This window comes from Macaca fascicularis, chromosome 6, assembly GCF_037993035.2.
Source record: "Macaca fascicularis isolate 582-1 chromosome 6, T2T-MFA8v1.1".
NCBI classification, from domain to species: domain Eukaryota; kingdom Metazoa; phylum Chordata; class Mammalia; order Primates; family Cercopithecidae; genus Macaca; species Macaca fascicularis.
This window is the reverse complement of record NC_088380.1, coordinates 144274905-144295879: the sequence shown is the minus strand read 5'-3', so window position 1 is coordinate 144295879 and position 20975 is coordinate 144274905. Positions and strand designations below refer to the sequence as shown.

General features: G+C 39.3%; 2 protein-coding genes and 1 pseudogene across 45 annotated transcripts in view; 2 read left to right on the top strand and 1 right to left on the bottom strand.

The window, feature by feature from the left end:
* The window catches only part of LOC102118988 (myosin regulatory light chain 10-like), a 113152-nt gene that overhangs the window by 83895 nt on the left and 8282 nt on the right, over window positions 1-20975 (top strand). For 13 of the 44 annotated variants that reach the window (XM_073994314.1, XM_073994305.1, XM_073994329.1 and 10 more), the window contains one exon: window positions 5165-5303. The exons of 5 other annotated variants lie outside the window; for them this stretch is intronic. In XM_073994314.1, coding sequence (XP_073850415.1) covers window positions 5275-5303 — 29 coding nt within the window. In that variant the 5' untranslated portion in view covers window positions 5165-5274. Of the gene's footprint in view, window positions 1-323; window positions 369-3198; window positions 3500-5164; window positions 5304-20975 lie in introns of all 44 variants that reach the window. 26 more of the 44 variants (XM_073994311.1, XM_073994320.1, XM_073994316.1 and 23 more) reach the window with 5 other exon arrangements.
* Window positions 3748-4834, bottom strand: LOC102120144 (putative neuropeptide Y receptor type 6). The gene is given in 1 exon segment (XM_065546796.2): window positions 3748-4834. A coding segment is annotated over 1 exon segment (609 nt). The 5' UTR covers window positions 4693-4834; the 3' UTR covers window positions 3748-4083.
* Window positions 17990-19749, top strand: LOC102119760 (transgelin-like; annotated as a pseudogene).

The following is a 20975-nucleotide window of genomic DNA, read 5'->3' as shown; positions in this document are numbered from 1 at the left end:
GATCTCCTGACCTCATGATCCGCCCACCTCGGCCTCCCAAAATGCTGGGATTACAGGCGTGAGCCATTGTGTCCGGCCCCATCACACATCTTTTCATTCCTCAGGGGAAACACTATCCCAGCCTAACAAGGAGCTTGATTTGGGCGCAGAAACAGGAGAGAGAGACCTGTCTTGCCTCCCTTATGCAACTGGAAATATTCGTCTTTTTCTTTCTTCAATTTATTGCATGATCACATTTATTGCGTGGGTGACTTCAGGAAGGATTTTAGGGATTCCTGGAAATAATCAATCTTGAAATACTCCCCTCTTCTCCTTTCATCTAGGATGCTTCCTCTTCTCTCAGTATATTCTCACTTATGGGTGTAAAGGTAAGTTGAGTCCTCCTTTGATATTAACTCTGCCTTCAGTTACCCTTAACTTTCCTTTAGTCAGCTTTCAACCTAGCCTGAAGGGAAGCCTTTGGCACCCTTGTGTACGTGTTGATGGGAATGTAAATTAGTACAGCCATTGTGGAAAACAGTGTGGAGGTTCCTCAGAAAATTAAAATTAGAACTACCGTGTGCTCTAGCAATACCATTCATGGGTATATATCCAAAGAAATTGAAATCAGCATATCAGGGAGATATATCTGTACTCTCATGTACATTGCAGCATTATTCATAATAGCCAAGATATGGAATCAACCTAAATGTCCATCAATGGATGAATGGATAATGAAAAAATGTGACACACATACACAGACACATACACAGATATATATCTATATACACAATGGAATACTATTTGGCTTTATAAAGAAGGAAATCCTGTCATTTGCAACAATATAGATGAACCTGGAGGACATTATGCTAAGTGAAATAAGCCAGGCACAGAAAGACAAATACTACATGATCTTAGTTTTATGTGGAATCTTAAAAAGTCGAACTCATAGAAGCAGAGAGTAGAATGGTGGTTACCAGGAGCTGAGGGGTGGTTGTGGAACTGGGGAGATACTGGTCAAAGTTTCCAAATTTCAGACAGAAGAAATGAGTACAAGAGATCTATTGTCTCTCATGGTGACTGCAGTTAATAGCGATGTATTGGATTCTTGAAAATTGCTAAGAGAGTAGATCTTAAATATTTTCACAACAGAAAGTGATAAGTATGTGAGATGATGGATATGTTCATGAGCTTGATTTAACCATTTCATAACATTATACATATATCAAAACACATTGTTCACTATAAATATATATGATTTTTGTCAACTATACTGTAATTTTAAAAAGTAAATTAGAAAAGAAGGAAAGACTTCAAAACCAAGACATTGAATTACTCCCCTGGTATATTGTAAATGCTTTAAAGCCTCAGCTTGGTTGTAAATTCTTTAAAGCTGTGTCTTGTACTTTTTCTATACCAAATGCAAAGCTAAGTATATAGTAAGGGCTTAATATATTTTTCTTGATGTATCATTCTACAAAAAACAAAGCTTACAGGAATAGAGATTGACTCTGTTCATTATGCTGATGAACTATGCTGTTCAGGCAGAGAGGAAACTTAGGGAACTTGTTGCAAGAATGTTTTAGCATTTTCTCATTCAGCTCTGGTTTACTGGACAGACATACTCAGGATAGTTTACTAATTCTTTGAGGACATAAACACTTATTCATTCTACTAATAGTCTTCTTTTCTAGAAGCTTTTAAAGATATGAGAAATTATTCTCAATCCAAAATGATTTGAGGTTGGGGGATAGGAGGTTTTTGGAGTGCTGGCTAGAGGAACCTGTTTCCAGGACTATCTGGCAAACATGAAAGTCCAGTCTCCTAAAAGGCTTATCTGGCAACTGGAGAGAGGGAGGTGAGACCTTGTTTCATACACCAGTTTGCTCAATGATAGACCAAATTGATGTGAACTATCCACAGATACTGCAAAAATAGAGGAAATAAAGGCTGATTTTCTGAAGTCTTTCCGTGTTTCCTCTCATATATGAGTTTTATCCACAATATTTGGTTTATGTTTCCATTATACCTTCTTCTCGAAGTAGCTGCTTATAGACTTGTGTTCACCCACCTGTCAGAATGTAAGCCCCTTAAAGGTGAAGGCATGCATTAAAAATACATTTAATTCACTACTTTTTTGAGGTAAACATAAACACAAGAAAGACTATTATTGATAGTTATACCATTTGCTCAAGAAAAGTTGAAAAGAAAAAACAAAACATCTTTATGGAAGACAATTGCTCTTATCGAGGAAAGAACACCATACTATTTAGTCATATACAGGAGATCTCTTCTGCATGTTCAGGGTGCAAGTTGGGATTAGAGGAGACTGGGTATATGTATGTGGGTGAGAGGAGGGAGGAATATTAGAATTTGATGCCATTTCCTGCTTTTGCTGGTGTGTTAGTTTGTTCTGAGTTGCTATAAAGGAATACCTGAAGCTGGGTAATTTTTATTTTTATTTATTTTTATTTTTTATTTTTTTTGAGATGGAGTCTTGCTCTGTCGCCCAGGCTGGAGTGCAGTGGCTGGATCTCAGCTCACTGCAAGCTCCGCCTCCCGGGTTTACGCCATTCTCCTGCCTCAGCCTCCCGAGTAGGTGGGACTACAGGCGTCTGCCACCTCTCCCGGCTAGTTTTTTGTATTTTTTAGTAGAGATGGGATTTCACCGGGTTAGCCAGGATGGTCTCGATCTCCTGACCTCATGATCTGCCCGTCTCGGCCTCCCAAAGTGCTGGGATTACAGGCTTGAGCCACCACGCCTGGCCTGAAGCTGGGTAATTTTTAAAGAAAAGAGGTTTATTTGGCCCGTGGTTCTGCAGGCTGTATAGGCATAGCACCAGCATCTGCTCAGCTTCTGGTGAGGCCTCAAGAAGCTTACAGTCATAGTGGAAGGTGAAGGGGGAGCTGGCATATGACATGGCGAGAAAGGAAGCAAGAGAGAGGAGGAGGTGCCAGACTCCGTAGACAACCAGCTCATCTGAACTAACAGAGTGAGAACTCACTCATCACTAAGGCAGTGGCACTAAGCCATTCATGAGGGATCTGCCCCCATGATCCAACACCTCCCGTCAGGCCCCACCTTCAGCATTGGGGATCACTTTCCAACGTGAGATTTGGAGGAGACACACATCAAAACCACATCAAGTGGTTTGATCAGAATCATTTTAGTAATGGCAACTAGAATCATATTTCTTTTCTTTTCTTTTTGTTTTTGAGATGGAGTCTTGCCCTGTTGACCAGGCTGGAGTTCAGTGGCACGATGTCCACTCACTGCAACCTCTGCCTCCTCAGTTCAAGGGATTCTTCTGCCTCAGCCTCCTGAGTAGCTGGGATTACAGGTGCTCACCACCACACGTGGCTAATTTTTGTATTTTTAGTAGAGATGGGGTTTCACCATTTTGGCCAGGCTGGTGCAAACTCCTGACCTCAAGGGATCTGCCCACCTTGGCCTCCCAAAGTGCTAGGATTACAGGCGTGAGCCACCATGCCCAGCCTAGAATCGGCATTTCTTTACCAAGTAAGTAAAGTAACATTTACAGCTACTGCCATGAGATGGTTAGATTTTATTTCGTTTGTGTGTTCTGCAGTGCTTTTGTTGTTCTTTATTCCAAAATGATAAAACAGAGAAGAGAAATCCTGAAGAGAATGAATAAAGAGAGAATAAGGGAAGAAGGGAAGGAGGAAGAGAGAAAGAGATTTTCAGGAGAGGAAAATGTGAAAGCTAATGTGCAAGAAAAAGCACAATAGAAAAATCACAGGTGTTCACAGAAATATTACTTTTTATTCAAAAGAAAATACAGTTACTTTTTTTTTTTTTTTTTTGAGACAGGGTCTCACTCTGTCACCCAGGTTGGAGTGCAGTGGTGTGATCATGACTCACTGCAGCCTCGATCTCCCAGGCTCAGGTGATCCTCTCATCTGAGTAGCTGGGACTACAGGTATGCATGACCACACCTGGCTAATTTTTTGTATTTTTAGTAGAGATGGAGTCTCACTGTGTTGCTCAGGCCGGTCTTCAACTTCTGAGCAAAAGTGATCCTCCCACCTTGGCCTCCCAAAGGGCTGGGATGACAGGTGTAAGTTGCTGAGTCCAGCTTACAGTTACATTTTTAACATACAAATAAGCTGCAGTTCAAATTTGATAGATACAGGGGAGGTTTGTTCTAGGTTGCGGAAGGGCTCATCAGTGAGGTGGTAGGACAGGAAGAAGGGAATAGACAGCAGAAGGGAAAACAGCCAAATCAGTGTGATGCTCCAGTAGGCATGAGTCACACTGGGCTTCCAGCCACGGGGGTTCACAATTAGCTGATATCTTTCGACAGCAATGAGTACAAGTGAGAATATGGACACAGAGATTGAGACACTCTGCACATAGGATGTGAGTTTGCACATGGTATCCCCAAATATCTAGTGGTCCATCAGAGTGTAGATGATAGTAAAAGGGATGCACATGACACACACCAAGATATCAGAGAGGGAGAGATTGATAATCAGTATGCTGGTGAAATTCTGAGCTTTTCTGTGCTTCTTAAAGATGATGATGATGAGAGAGAGGTTTCCAAAAAGGCCCCCAATTAAGACCACAGTATAGGCTATAAGTAATAGGAGTAAAGCTGGAGAAGGGGGTTGACAGGACTCAAAGTAAAAAAATGCTGAGTTGTTCTTTGTGCTGGTTGTATTAGATGCTGGGTGGTTTAGGGAAACTTCCATTTTGTCAGGATTGTAAGAAGAGATTTTATAAGCTTATTTGTCTTGTGGGTGGATATTTTGACCATTAGTTCTTGGAAGGCACTTTGTTCTGAGGCATCTGATGAGAAATTAGTAGGGTTTAATCTTCCCTGATCTGTGTCTGTATTTGATGGAAACACGTGAATGACTTGAGCATGCTCTTGAGACCCTAAAAAATGAAACAGAACCCAGAATATTAATGCAAGTTCTTAATATGGATAATTCTCTAGGGGTAGCAAAGCCCCTGAGAGGACAGAGAACAAATATCCAGGGGATCGCTCTGTACCTTTACTCTCCTCTCATCTCATCTCAGGTGCTTTCTTTGTCCCGCTAGTTTAGTCTTTAGAGCTCATGAGGCAAGGAAGGTAACAGCATCTTGTTAACTATAGAAGCAGCCAAATGTGTTTCTATCCCTATCAACTTCTGTTTTTCTTTTTTTTCTTTTTCGACACAGAGTCTTGCTCCGTCACCCAGGCTGGAGTGCAGTGGTGTGATCTCTGCTCACTGCAACCTCCACCTCCCAGGTTCAAGCGATTCTCCTGCCTCAGCCTCCCGAGGCAGGAGATGGGGACTACAGGAGACTGGGACTACAGGTGCGTGCCACTATGCCCAGCTAATTTTTTGTATCTTTAGTAGAGGCAGGGTTTCACCATGTTAGCCAGGATGGTCTCGATCTCCTGACCTCGTGATCTGCCCACCTCAGCCTCCAAAGTACTGGGATTACAGGCGTGAGCCACCGCACCTGGCCAACTTCTATATTTTTTTAGGGTCACCTGACTGTGCACCCACTTGCTTCAATGGACTATAAAAAGTCAGGAGGATAGGGATTGTGTTGTGGAGGCCTGAGTACTGTGTTTGAAGTTGGATTCTGTTATGGTTTGTTTGAATGTTTGTGTTCCCTCCAAAATTCATGTTGAAACTTAATCCCCAGTGCAGCAGTATTAAGAGGTAGGGCCTTTAGGAGGTGACTAGGCCGTGAGGGCTCTGCCCTCATGAATGGATTAGGAGGCCCTAAGTGAGTTCGCCTCTTCTGTCCCTTCTGCCATGTGAGGACACAGCAACAAGGTGCCATTCTGGAAGAGAAGAGCCCTCACCAGACACTGAACCTGTTGGCACCTTGATCTTGGACTTCCTAGCCTCCAAAACTGTGAGAAATAAATTTCTATTGTTTATAACTCTGTGATATTTTGTCTGTGTTATTTTGTTAAAGCATCACACATGGACTAAGACAGGTTCCAGTTGGAGCGTCACTTCTTGGTATCTGTCTGAATTTGATGTAGGTCAGTTACCCTTCCTCCTCAGTTTTCTTATCTGTAAAACAGGGATAGATAATATCTATCTATCTGAGTAGTTGTGAAGATTAAGTGAGAACACACATCTGAATTTGTCCCTCAGCCCCAACATAGAGCACATAGTAGGTACTCAGTATATGTATGTTGAATAAAATTTGTCAGTTCTACTGCCCAGAGACAGTCTACAGCCTTTAGTTTGGGAGCCAGAATTACAGAACATGTCTGCTATGGAATAGCATATGCCTTCTCTTCTTTTCACTTCTTCCACTCTCTGGGATTGAAGCCATAGGCAGTTTCTGGGTACATTGCTCAGATTTTGGAGATCAAGGCAAGGAAGGCAGCCAGTGTCTAGTGAGCTATTACCCAGAATTAACTTCATTTAAAAAGCATTTCAGGCCGGGCGCGGTGGCTCAAGCCTGTATTCCCAGCACTTTGGGAGGCCGAGACGGGCGGATCACGAGGTCAGGAGATAGAGACCATCCTGGTTAACACGGTGAAACCCCGTCTCTACTAAAAAATACAAAAAAAACCTAGCCGGGCGAGGTGGCGGGCGCCTGTAGTCCCAGCTACTTGGGAGGCTGAGGCAGGAGAATGGCGTAAACCCGGCAGGCGGAGCTTGCAGTGAGCTGAGATCCGGCCATTGCACTCCAGCCTGGGTGACAGAGCGAGACTCCGCCTCAACAACAACAACAAAAAAAGCATTCCTCCAGTTCTTCCTTCCTGCAGATCCCTTCTTCTAACTTCCAGAGGAAAAGCAGGCTCTGATTCTATGGCTCAGCATAGTTTAGGGTGGTTATATTCAGTAGAATTATTCATACCACGATGTACAACAGGCTTGAAGGATTCCTTGCCATTCAAAGTGCTGGGATTTCTGGCCCAAAGAGAAAACTTGGAAAGACAGCAAAGGGGGAAAAAAACCTCATCTTGGTTTATTCTTTAGGAGTTTGAGGAAAACAACATAAATAATGTTGATAAAGGGAACTGAGCAATAGGAATGAAAGGGAATGCAATTTTGTTTGCTATTTGAAATTATGATGGCCTGTTCTCACATTCCCTCTGAGATCTAAGGCTTAACAGTTTCTTATTGGAAAGAAATCACCTTAAGAATACTTAGGTCTGTCATGGTTTCAACAATGAAAAACACAATGAGGAACAGCATAAAAATACCACAGATTAACTGGGCATGGTGGTGTGCACCTGTAGTCCTAGCTACTTGGGAGGCCGAGGAGGGAGGATCCAAGGAACTGATCTGTGGCTCAGATGTGTTAAAAGAAAAACTTCAGCTGAATTAAATTTGAAGGAGTTTAACTGAGCAATGAACGATTTGTGAATTGGGCAGCCCCCAGAATCACAGCAGATTCAGAGAGACTCCAGGGATGCCTTGTGGTCAGAACAAACTTACAGATAAAAAAAAAGGGAAATGATGTCCAGAAATTGGAGATGAGGTACAGAAACAGCTGGATTGGTTACAGGTTGACGTTTACCTTCTTTGAACACAGTTTGAATGCTTAGCAGTCTATGAGTGGTTGAAGTATGACCGCTGGGACTGGCCAAGACTCAGCTATTGTTACAGGCGCATACTCCTAAGTTAGGTTTTCAATCTTGTCTGCCTATTAAGCTAGGTTACAGTTCATCCACAGGGACTCAAATGTAGAAGTACGGAGTCCTTCTCAAGCTATATTTAGTTTGCTTTAACAGACACTGTGGTAATATGTGAAATAGCAAAATTTACAAATAATGGTATTCAAAAGGAAAGTTTAAGGCCTGGATGACTCATGAGACCCAGAGTTCACAGATATTGACCAAAGGAGAATTTCAAGTCAAATTTAAGCTCTCTATACAGTTGATAGATTAGAACTATACATGAGAGATAGAAAGCTTTGATTTCTAATTAGAGGCCTCCTGGGAAGCAAGCCTCACTTGAAGGAGGATAGGAATGAAAGGAAATAGGCATGAACTGCATATGTAGTTTGGTAAACTAGAATGAGCACTATATTTCGTGTCAGGAGACGTGTCCTGTTGTTTACTAGCCGTTTGATCTTGGGCAAGGCACTCTTCTCTTGGCCTCAATTTCTCTATCTGTCCAATGAAATAAAAAATAGCCTCCCTACTTCATACCTTGTTATAAAGGCCAATGAAATAATATATTTAAAACATTTTGAGAGGATTGAAAAATGACCTATCGGGTAGTATGCTTGTTACCTGGGTGATGAAATAATCCATACACCAAACCCTCATGACATGCAATTTACTTTTTTTTGTTGTTTGTTTTTTGTTTTTGAGACGGAGTCTTGCTCTGTCACCAGGCTGGAGTACAGTGGCATAATCTTGGCTCACTGCAACCTCTGCCTCCTGGGTTCAAGTGATTCCCCTGCCTCAGCCTCCCAAGTAGCTGGGACTACAGGCACGCACCACCACACCCAGCTAATTTTTTTTGTATTTTAGTAGAGACAGGGGTCTCACCATGTTGGCCAGGATGGTCTCCATCTCCTGACCTTGTGATCTGCCCACCTTGGCCCCCCAAAGTGCTGAGATTATAGGCGTGAGCCACTGCACCTGACCAACATGCAGTTTACCTATATAACAAACTGCACATGTGCCCCTGAACTTGAAAGTTTTTTAAAAATTAAAAAAATTGTATAAACTGTTAAATCCTGTTCAAACCCAAGTGCTCATTATCGTTGTTGTTATTCTTGTTGAATGTCTCAGACAGTTGGACTGAACTGATCCAATCCTCATCCTCCAAAGAGCTATAAGTGCTTTCATATCTGCTATGCTGTTTATTTCTCCATCACCAGTTGTGTTAGTGAGGAGTGGGATTGTTATAGTTCCATTTCATAGAGGGAAAAACCAAAGTACACAAAAGTCCAAGGAGTTAGCTAAAACCAAACAAACCCAGCAAAGTCTTGTGTGTTTTTTCTTCCAACTCTTATTATCTACAAGAAAGAAAAGCTTCCTATGAATCTTGCAGGTTTTCTCTTTACAGATATGAAAACTCATATAATTTTGCAGGGTTCCTAGCAGATAGAGATGAGAATAAACATCGGGAGCCCTTGTGTTGCCTATTCTTGTCAATCTGGGCTGACTTCATAGTGAATGGGGATTATCTCAGTTTGGAGCTCAGAAAAGCCTGTAGGTCTGAAGGGCCTCATCTTAGGAGGGAATCAAAGGAGAGTGCTGGAGTTACATTATCCAGCACCCTCTACACCATACAGAGAAGATTAAATAGGAAAATGCCCAAATACAGACTTTAAATGGCAATGTGGGATTTACACTTTACATACTTGGTAACTATTAAGTTAAAATATTTAAATCCTGCCTATCTGGAAGCAAAATACTAAGCCCTGGTTCATAAAAAAATTCTTGGGATACATTTCTATTTTAGGAGAGTTCATCTTTGGCTTGTTTGGTTGGAATTGACCCATGGAAGTGAGATCTCAAATTATCAGGCGACATTTTGCTAAAAAATATTAGTAGCATATGGCAGCAATTAATCCTAAACCTTCAACTTGATTGTATCTAGCTCATGAGGCACCTGCTTTGAACTAATTCAGTTTATGCCTTTTAATGTAAAAGTACAACATTATGTTAATTTTTTTGGGTAGTTTTGTGTTTAAAGTTTTAAGATGAACAAAATAAGAGCATAATTCCACCAAAGTTTTTATGTGCGTATTTATTTCTGCATCTGAGTGTCATTTTGTTAGTGTGTATCTTTCTTCTGTCTCTTTAGTCATATAATTCTTTTTTTGAGGGGGAGGCAACTGGGGGTAGAGTTTGTGTGTGTCTGCCTTTTGGTCTGTTTTTTTCATTACCATTTATTCTCTTCCTCTCTTTCTGTCCATCTGTTTTATTCTCTACTCTTGTTTTCCCCCTTTCCCTTAATTGTCCATAGCATAGAAAAATTGTATTTTACATTATTTGTTCTATTTCATTTGGGGCTATGGTGCTTTGATCTGAAAGAGACTATAAAGGTCCGCTAATATATTCCTTCCATTTGGCAGATATTGCAGCATTGCAGTTAAATATTAGTAGAACAGGGACCAGAGCCCAAGTCTTCTGGCTTCCAGAGAGTTCTGTGTTCTTTCCATGATTTTCTATTGCCTCCTGTTTTATAGTTCTTATAACAAGTTCTGTATTTCCTGTTCTTAATTTTAAAAGCAAAGAAGTAGAACATTTTCTATTTGTTTTATGTGAACAAAATTCTGTTATGTAACTTCAGAGAGTTTATGGCTTTGGGTAAAGTTTTGTACATCTCCCAACCCCGAGTATATATGTGAGGATCCCAAAATAGGGTAGGACCACACTGTGAGCATCTCTCATAGAATTCTCTCTCCTTTTTCTTAAATCTCTAAGAATACAGATTCTGTGGTTGTGCTGATACAGATAATGTCTCATACTCTTCAGGGCTTAATGATTTTTAAAGCACTGCATTGTTCATTGATTAATTCAACAATAATTCATGTGCTGACAAGGCTTGCTATCTTACTTGATCTCTACAGTAGCCCTGTACTCTAGATAGGAATGATACTTTATTTCTGATTTACAAACATGGAAACTACGATCTAGTGGACTGGCTCATGGTTGTGTAGTTAGCTGCAGAGCCAGGAACAGACGTCTACTTCCTAAATCATATACAAAACAATATTTCTAGTTTATTTGGTCATTTCAATTTTTAAAAAAATCAGTCAAATTAATCATTTGTGTTCCATGAAAACAAATAGACTAGAATCTCTGTAAAGGTACATCTTAGAGCTTACCCTAAGAACAAAGTACTACATTAAGTAACCACACTAAGCATCAAGAAACAAATGCCTAATCTCTTACAGCGTTATTAAAAAGTATAATTGGCCTGGTTATTCAACATCATGCAAACCTCCTTAAGTTATTCAACTATTCACCTATTCCAAACATCAAATTTCATATCTATCTATTGCAGAAGTGTGTGCTGTCTTTTAAGACTTGAGGATTACATTTGACCCAACCATTCTTTTATTACATGTACTTTGATTTTCTCTGCTGAAAATGATTTATATATATATTTTTTTTCCTCGAATTTGACCATTGCCTGAACCCATATAAAGTGGTAGTGGAAAATATACACGCTTCTCAAAGCTACTCTTTTAAAAACAAGCCAACACAGCTTGTCTAAATTGACTTTGATTTTCTTTGAAGGTTAATAACCGAACTTATCATTTTAGGAATGTGGGGGTTTTCAGTTCTTTAAAATAATAAAACATTAAGTGCATTAAGAAAGGAGATCTCAACTCTGCCAGTGAAAATAAGTATACCAGATTTTTAAGATTATTTACTAAAAGATAAACAAAAGTAATTAAAACCCCATTGTGCCAATACTAGCTTTTGGTGATTTCTTTTTATAATTTTCTTACAGTAGTGCATTCTACAACTGTAGGGTTTTTTCCAAATCATATACGTAAAAAGGCATCTAGTACAGTTTAGCCTAAAAGCACTATATTTCCAATTTTTAATGATCCTCACTTATTTTTAAAACTGGATTATTCTAACATGAAATACACATTGGATAAACACATTTGCAATATTTTTCTTAAGCATTTTAGAGGTTTGTTTCCCATTTTCTTACCTGTCGGAAATTTCCAGCTTTTTTGCTATTCTTTTCATCTTCTGTTGTTTTCTTTCTTCATTTCTATTATTATTATTTTTTAAAGTTTATGACATGTTAGCCTCTTCTCAAAAAGTCATAACATCTCCCATTCTTTCTTGGATTATTTATCCACTAGACAATCTGTAGCTTCATTTCAGACACTGATCCCTGCAGTTGGAATCATTGCACAGAGGAGTGAGCTTTGGAATCCAGTGGGCACTGAAGGCCACTGAAGAGCCGGAAGGGAGGAGTCAGAAATCTCAGCAGCAGTGACATTAGGTGGAGCTGTTTAAAAGGTATTTTCAAAATGTCACTTTCAGTCATCTTGTAGAGATGATAATAAGAGTGCATCTTGAAAATCTGTGACATTTTCTGGCATATATATATACTTTAAAAATTAGCATTGCCAAAATCAGACATTTAACATAAATATTCCTGGAAAATTATTAGTAAACATTAATGATGGTTCTTAGAGCATTTACTGCATTTACTGTTAGTTAAGGGATGGACACATAGAGGGCAACAACACACACTGGGGCCTTTCGGAGGGTAGTAGGTAGGAGCAGGGACAGGATTAGGAAAAATAACTAATGGGTACTAGGCTTAATATCTGGGTGATGAAATAATCTGTACAACAAACCCCCGTGATACCAGTTTACCTATGTAACAAACCTGCACTTGTACCCCTGAACTTAAAAGTTTAAAAAAAGAGATGGTGCTATTCCAGATTTTGCAGTAATTTATAAGATTAATAAAAACACTTCTAAAATGGAAATTAACCCCAAGTTTCTGGGCAAGTATGTATTATAAATATAAGATTTTTATCAACTACTTCGGAGCTGACAGCAGCTGTGCTGCTTATAGACTATAGATGAAAGTGGGGACTAAAAAGCGCTTTTCCTGTATTTGAAAAATTATTATTGTAAGGGGCCTATTTCTCATCATTATAAAAGACTCAAAAAGTAAGATTTATATTAAATATAAGAAATATTTTCTTATAATGAGTGTTTGAAGACTTTTGAAAACAAGGTTGTAGAAAATTGAGTGTAGTTGAAAATATTTGTGGCATGGTCTAGTGGATGAGCACACAACATTTTCAAATATTACATTTCCTAAGCCAAGGACTCAGTGATAGAGCCCCACATTTTAGTACCAAGCCATGTGATTCAATTCTGTTTCCCTACCCAAATACATCCAACTACCCAAAAGAAAGTCAAAATGTCCAGGTAGTCAACAACATTGACATTGTGTATCTGTGTTTTATAGAATCCTGCCGGGTCACTGGCTGTGTGGACTTGCAGGCAGAGTAGGAGCAGGATGTGTACTACGGACGTGAAGCCAATCTCCTCCTCTGTAAGAACTTGAAGAGCAGATACTGTCAAAGCAGTTTAGTGGCTTGTATTTCTTTCCCCAGTCAGCTTTTAGCGGTGTCCCATTACTTATTTACCTGTTTGTATTTAAAATACAGAGAGCAGCAAACTTTGGAAGATTGTAGGGCTATTGAAAAGTACATTTTCCGTACATAGAATATTGGCAAAAGCTAGTGGTGCCACAGATTTGGTGGATGTTAAGAGATCATTTTAGTTATTTGTGATGATGATGAAGATTTTGAGAGTCAGCTTGAGTGGGAGAGAGCTAGGTCTGAATTTGGATTCTTCAGCATTACCTAGCTGGGTGATCTTGAGCTTCTCTCTAACCTTTTTAATTTTAATTTAATTTTATTTTTTGCCATCCAGTTCTGCCCCAAAAGGAGGAAGTAATAGATCTTCCTTTAATAACTTCCCAAAGCGTTACAAATAAAAAAAAGGAGCCTAAAGCATTGCGGGGGTGGCTGAACGCAGAGCAGGAAAGGATTTGCTCCTCTGCTTTCTAAGCTTTTGATTCCTTTCCTGTGAGGTGAATATAGCCACCTATCCTGCAGGATTATTTTGAAGATTAATGATAGAACATAGTAGATATTCAATAGTTAGTAGTTGTTACTGTTGTTGTTATTGTTTAGAATTTCCCTTAGTAGAAACATATAATTTGAGTTAATAACAGAATTTATTGTTTATTATTCCAAAGAAAGTCTGTAATGAGTGGAAAATTAAGAAATGACAAAACCAGAGTCGTTTTTTAAAAAAATGTAAGGGGATGTTTGGTGTAAATCTGTGTTCTGAGATGGAAGGTCCACTCTTGTTAACATTTTTGCTCACCTAGGTACACATAGAAAGTTGTTATAATCTGGTGTAAACAAATGATGAGGGGCTAACACAATGTCCATTTATTTGTTTTCCTTTTCAAAGACACTGCTTTGTCATCAAGGTTGGGTGTGCTTAGGAACTACGGTATATATATAAATGCAAGCCTACTAATTAATACTTCTGATTTCTCTGGAATCACCAGGAATACATTAATGCCTTCAAGAAAGATGAAATGGAAAAAAGGAATGTTTAGATGGAAAGACTGAATATTATAAAGGTTTTGTTTCTTCCCAAGTTAAATTGTATTTATAATTCAATTCCAATGAAAATCCCAAGAGGGGTTATAAAAAATTACCTATAAAAGATTCGTAAGTGCAAATAGCTTTGAAAAATGGAATAATTAAAATGAAAAGCATGACTAACAACACCAAATATTTTAAAATATTATAAAGTGTGAATAATTAAATCAATGTAATGCTCGGCCAAGAATTAGCAGACAGATCAAGGAATGGAATAGACAGAAATAGACCCTGGTATATATAACATGTTAATATATGAAAGCAGTGAGGATTGCTTTTTTTTTTTTTTTTTTTTTGAGATTGGGTCTCACTCTGTCACTCAGGCTGGAGTGCAATAGCATGATCTTGGCTCACTGCAACCTCCGTCTCCCGGGTTCAAGCAGTCCTCCTGCCTCAGCCTCCCGAGTAGCTGGGACTACAGGTATGTGCTACCATACCCAGCTAATTTTTGTATTTTTTGTAGAGATGGGGTTTTGTCATGCTGCCCAGGCTGGTCTCGAACTCCTGGCCTCAAGTGATCTGCCCGCCTCGGCCTCTCAAAATGCTGGGATTACAGGCGTGAGCCACCATTCCCCGCCAGCAGTAAGGATTTCTGGGGAAGGAATGAATTATTAAGTAAATATTGCCAGAATAGTTAACTAGCTGCTTAGAAAAAATATTAATTTAGTTTTGTAGTGTATACTACAATAAATTCCAGGCAAAAGAATTTGAGAAGACAGACTCAAAAATATTTTAGTAGACAATACAAGAAAATATAGAAAATAGGTGGCTGATGCCTGTAATCCTAGCACTTTGGGAGGCTGAGGAGGGCAGATCACCTGAGGTCCCAAGTTTGAGACCAACTTGACCAACATGGTGAAACTTCGTCTCTACTAAAAATTGCAAATATTAGCCACGTATGGTAGTATGTGCCTATACTACCAGCTACTCGAGAGGCTGAGGCAGGAGAATCACTTGAACCCAGGAGGCGGAGGTTGCAGTGAGCCAAGATCATGCCACTGCACTTTTGGGGTCAAGCGATCCTCCTGCCTCAGCCTCCTGAGTAGCTGGGACTACTGGCATGCACCACCTTGCCTATTTAATTTTAAATTTTTTATTTATGGAGGGAGGTTCTTGCCATGTTGGCCAGGCTGGTCTCAAACTCTTGGTCTCCAGCAGTCCTCCCGAACTGGTCTCCTGAGGCACTGGCATTGCAGGTGTGAGCCACCTTGCCTGGCCAAATAGAAACTCTTTGAAGGCAAGAAATATGTCTTATCTACTGTTGTGTCTTTAGTGTTACTGCATAGTTTCTGGCACATAGCAAGTCTTTGGTGAATATTTGTTGAATGAATGAATGAATGAATAAGCTTAAAATCAAAAGAAGAAAATACAAGGGGAAAACTTGAGATGCCTATTTAAAAATTTTTTAACTTTCTTGAAAAACTCAATATGTAAGTTAAGACACAAAAATGGAAGTAATCACAATAAATATGATGCAAAAGACAATATTTTTCTTTATGGAGCATATATATGAATCACCAAGAAAATAGATATTAGTATCTATTAGTATGTATGGACAATTAACAGAAGAGCAAATAAAGACTAACAAATATTTGCAAAAAAAGGTTCTGTTTCACTAGTAGAGAAATAGAAAACAAAACAGCAATGAATTATTTTCATTTATCAGATTATCAAATACTGGAAAAAAGTCATGAATACCTGATACACTGATAATGGAGGGTGAAAAGGGCACTTTATACATTATTGGTGGACATATAATGTAGAATACCTTATTAGAAAAAACTGGTGACAAACATTCAAGGTATTTAAAAAATACGTATTTTCTTGGTTTCCATAGTCTAGTTCTACCCTAAGGAAATATTAGGAAATGCAGATAAAGATTTATAAATAAAGATATTCATCACAATGTTATTAGAGTAGTAAGAAACCAAAGATCAACCTAAACCTCCAACATTAGGGGAATGGTTAAGCAAATTAGAGTATAAGTCTGCATATGACTTATGCAGCCTTTGCAAATGATATTTAGGAATAATAAAATAATATGAGAAATGTTTATGATGTAAAGTTAAATGAAAAATGAATGGTATAAAATCATGGTTCACAGTATGATCTCAAATAGGCAAGGCAGCATACACAATAAGGGAAATATAACAATGTTAATAGTTTAGGGTTAGGATTATGGGTGACTTTCATACTTTATACCATTTTATATTTTTGTAGTTTTTAAAGTTTTTTATAATGAACATATATTACTTCCATAATTGAAAAACAAGTTTTGTTTCTTTTAAAGCATACAGTGTTGGATATAGTTCTCTCTGTCCTGTAATCGTTGGTGATAAAACTTAGTGAACAATAGGGTTTTGTTTGCCTCAAGTTAAAATTCTCTGCTTTAATTGCAAAAGTTAATTTATAGGCCAGTAATCTTATACAGCAGGCAGTTTGGTTGATAAAAGTATCCAAAGAAAGAACTGAGTATCTGACTTTTCTTACCTCTCCAGAGCCTTTGTAACATTGATTTCTGCTCTCTCATTATATTGTGTTTTATTTTTAGTTATAAAATATGTTTTATTGCCTTTAATCTGATATACCTTTATAAGCTTGAATTAAGACACGAGATGATTTTCTGAACCCAGGTTTTTACCATATTAGGGAAAGTTAAGATTGAAAAATACAAGTAGTAGGTTCTAAACTCCCAGTCATCCATGTTATAATTAGTCAATTATTGCAGAAACTTGGTAGAGAAAGGTTTCCTGTTTTCTTTTCTCCCCCACTACAGCCATCTTTACTTCTGTCAAGAACTCTTCTGACTTTGTTAACAGCTCTCTCATTATATACATTTTAAAAAGAAAAGCTGTTATCAGTCTGCTCGAATTTTTTTTTTTTCTTAGATTTCAGTAGATCCTGGGTGAAATATTCACTAAAGTTTAGAGTATCACCTTAAGACCTGGGCAACAGGGGCCCCTGCTTTGGATCTTACTTAAAGGACGCATATATCACAAATGTTCAAAATATAAGTGTCATTTAAGATCCAGCACTAAGTGGCATAGTACAGTTTGTAATCCAAATGTCCACTGTAGTGACCTAACACCATTCAGGCTCCAGATAACACTTTCCTCCATCTCTTGCCGTGTGCCATTGAAGCAAAAAGTGATTCTGTGTGAATGTCATGAAGGTTATGGGCTGTTGATGCTGGTTATGGACACTGCTTTGGAGTATGGGGAGGATTTGAGTGACATAAGTTCTTAGGTGAGGGAAAAGACAAATTAGCACAAACGCAGTAGATTCTTGCACATTGAAGTAATATTTCGCAGGGCTGCTGAGCATCCATTTTCTTGTTTCTTTTTGTATTCCAGTATGTGGTTCTGGAGATATAAATTAGGATGATATTTGTAACAGTGGCTCATGGCAGTTGAAGAATATTTTGCAATGTTAAACAATTCATATTACTCTTAAATTTTATGTGTGAAGGTGCTGATATTGTGGACATTGGCCGTAGATGAGCCTTGAACTCTAGAATTGTGAGTAGTTCTGTATTCGTAAAAATACATAATAGGACTTAGCTTTTTAAAAAATCACATTAAAGTTTAAACTTTATTATGATAAATTTACTTAACATTTGGTAATTGTTAATTATAATTTGTATTTTGTCTTTGAGTTTTTATAGATAATTTTGAATATTTTAGAAAAAAGATAACATATGATAGCTGGGCACAGTGGCACATATCTGTAGTCCTAGCTACTCGGGAGGCTAAGGTGAAAGGATCACTTGAGCCCAGGAGTTTTAAGTCCAACTTGGGTAACATAGTGAGACCCCATCTCTTAAAAAAAAAAAAAAAAAAGGTCTGTCCAAGCCCAGACAAAGTCTTCACTCCTTCCCGAGGCCCGAGGAAGCCCTCTCTCCCCAGACATGGCCAATAAGGGTCCTTCCTATGGCATGAGCTGCGAAGCTCAGTCCAGAATTGAGAAGAAGTACGACGAGGGACTGGAGGAACGGCTGGTGGAGTGGATCATAGTGCAGTATGGCCCTGATGTGGGCTGCCCAGACCGTGGGCGCCTGGGCTTCCAGCTCTGGCTAAAGAATGGTGTGATTCAGCAAAAGAAACTACCATCAGAGTGAACAGGCAACCTACAGAATGGGAGAAAATGTTTGCAATCTACTCATCTGACGAAGGGCTAATATCCAGAACCTACAAAGAACTCAAACAAATTTATAAGAAAAAAACAAACAACCCCATCGAAAAGTGGGCAAAGGATATGAACAGACACTTCTCAAAAGAAGACATTCATACAGCCAACAGACACATGAAAAAATGCTCATCATCACTTGCCATCAGAGAAATGCAAATCAAAACTGCAATGAGATACCATCTCACACCAGTTAGAATGGCAATCATTAAAAAATCAGGAAACAACAGGTGCTGGAGAGGATGTGGAGAAATAGGAACACTTTTACGCTGTTGGTGGGACTGTAAACTAGTTCAACCATTGTGGAAAACAGTGTGGCGATTCCTCAGGGATCTAGAACTAGAAATACCATTTGACCCAGCTGTCCCATTTCTGGGGATATACCCAAAGGATTATAAGTCATGCTGCTATAAAGACACATGCACACGTATGTTTACTGTAGCACTATTCACAATAGCAAAGACTTGGAATCAACCCAAATGTCCATCAGTGACAGAATGGATTAAGAAAATGTGGCACATATACACCATGGAATACTATGCAGCCATGAAAAAGGATGAGTTCGTGTCCTTTGTAGGGACATGGATGAAGCTGGAAACCATCATTCTCAGCAAGCTATCACAAGAACAGAAAACCAAATACCGCATGTTCTCTCTCACAGGTGGGAATTGAACAATGAGATCACTTGGACACAGGAAGGGGAACATCACACACCGGGTCCTATTGTGGGGAGGGGGAGGGGAGAGGGATAGCATTAGGAGATATACCTAATGTAAATGATGATTTAATGGGTACAGCACACCAACATGGCACATGTATACATATGCAACAAACCTGCACGTTATGCACATGTACCCTAGAACTTAAAGTATAATAATAATAAAAAAAAATGGTGTGATTCTGAGCAAGCTGGTAAACAGCCTGTACCCTGATGGCTCCACGCCAGTGAACCTGCCCGAGAACCTGCCCTCCATGGTCTTCAAGCAGATGGGGCAGGTGGCTCAGTTCCTGAAGGCAGCTGAGGACTATGGGGTCACCAAGACTGACATGTTCCAGACTGTTGACCTCTTTGAAGGCAAAGACATGGCAGCAGTTCAGAGGACCCTGATGGCTTTGGGCAGCTTGGCAGTGACCAAGAATGATGGGTACTACCGTGGAGATGCCAACTGGTTTATGAAGAAAGCGCAGGAGCATAAGAGGGAATTCACAGACAGCCAGCTGCAGGAAGAAAAGCATATCAGGGCAGCAACAGAGGGGCCTCCCAGGCTGGCATGACATGCTACAGACGACCTTGGCAGATCAACAGCCCTGCCCTCCCCCAGCTCCTTGGCTGCAGCCATCCCGCTTAGCCTGCTTCACACATACCCATGTGGTACCTTTAGCTCTGGCCAAGCTTTGAGGCTCTGTCACTGAGCAATGGTAACTGCAGATGGGCAGCTCTTCCCCAGTACCCCCAGCCTCAGCCCAACTTCTTACCCAAAAGCATCACTGCCCTGGCCCCTCCCTCCCGGCTACCCCTGCCACCTCTACTGTCTCCCTGCCCTGCACCTCCTCTTCCCACCCCCCTGGGCTAAGCAGGGGAGAAGTGGGCTGGGGGTAGCCTGGATGTGGGGCAAGTCCACTGTTTTCCTTGATGGCAAAAGCCCATTGAAGAAGAACCAGCCCAGCCTCCCCCTATCTTTTCCTGGAATATTTTTGGGGTTGGAACTCAAAAAGGAAAAAAAGAAAATTACATCAATGTTTTCTCAAAAAAAAGAAGGCCAAGGCGGAGCCCAGGAGTTCAAGACCAGCCTGGCCAACGTGGTGAAACCTCGTCTCTACAAAAAATACAAATTTTTGTATTTAGCTGGTGTGTGGTGGCGCCACCTGTAGTCCCAGCTACTTGGGAGGCTGACGCATGAGAATTGCTTGAACCTGGGAGGCAGAGGTTGCCGTGAGCTGAGATTGCACCACTGCACTGCAGCCTGGATGACAGAGTGAGACTCTGTCTCAAAATAGAAAAAAGAAGATAACATTTGAAAACCAATATGAAACTTTTAATTTTTAATTTTTCACATTTAATATAAATTTTGGTGATCTTTAAATTTTATACACTTTTTTCTTATGTCAATGTTTATTTTTTAATTGACATGAAAATTATATGTATTTATAGTGTACACATGACGTTTTGATATATGTATACATGTGGAATGATTAAATCAAGCTAATTAACATATCCATCACCTTACATCCTTACCATATTTTTGTGATGAGAACTTTTAAAATCTATTGTCTTGGCAATTTTTAAGTACCCAATATGTTATTATTAAACATTTTTTATGGTCTAAATAAATTGAATTTATTTTTAATCCTTTGGATACTTACTGGCAATATGATACAAATTTTGAGAAAAGCTTGTTAATAACCTGATTAGTGATTTGATAAAATTAAGGTAGAAAGAAAAATTGTATGGACTATATTGTAATTTAAAAATTATATATGTCTTCATCTTATTTTTTATCTAGACACTGCTGGCTCATCAACATTATATCCAGACATGTGCAATAATGCTTAAATTCAGTTGTCTTTGATATTCTGTCAACTTTTAGTTATACAAAAATCATAACTTTAGGTTAGGCATGGTGGCTCACACCTATAATCCCAGCACTTTGGGAGGTCAAGGTAGGAGGATTGCTTGAGGCCAGGA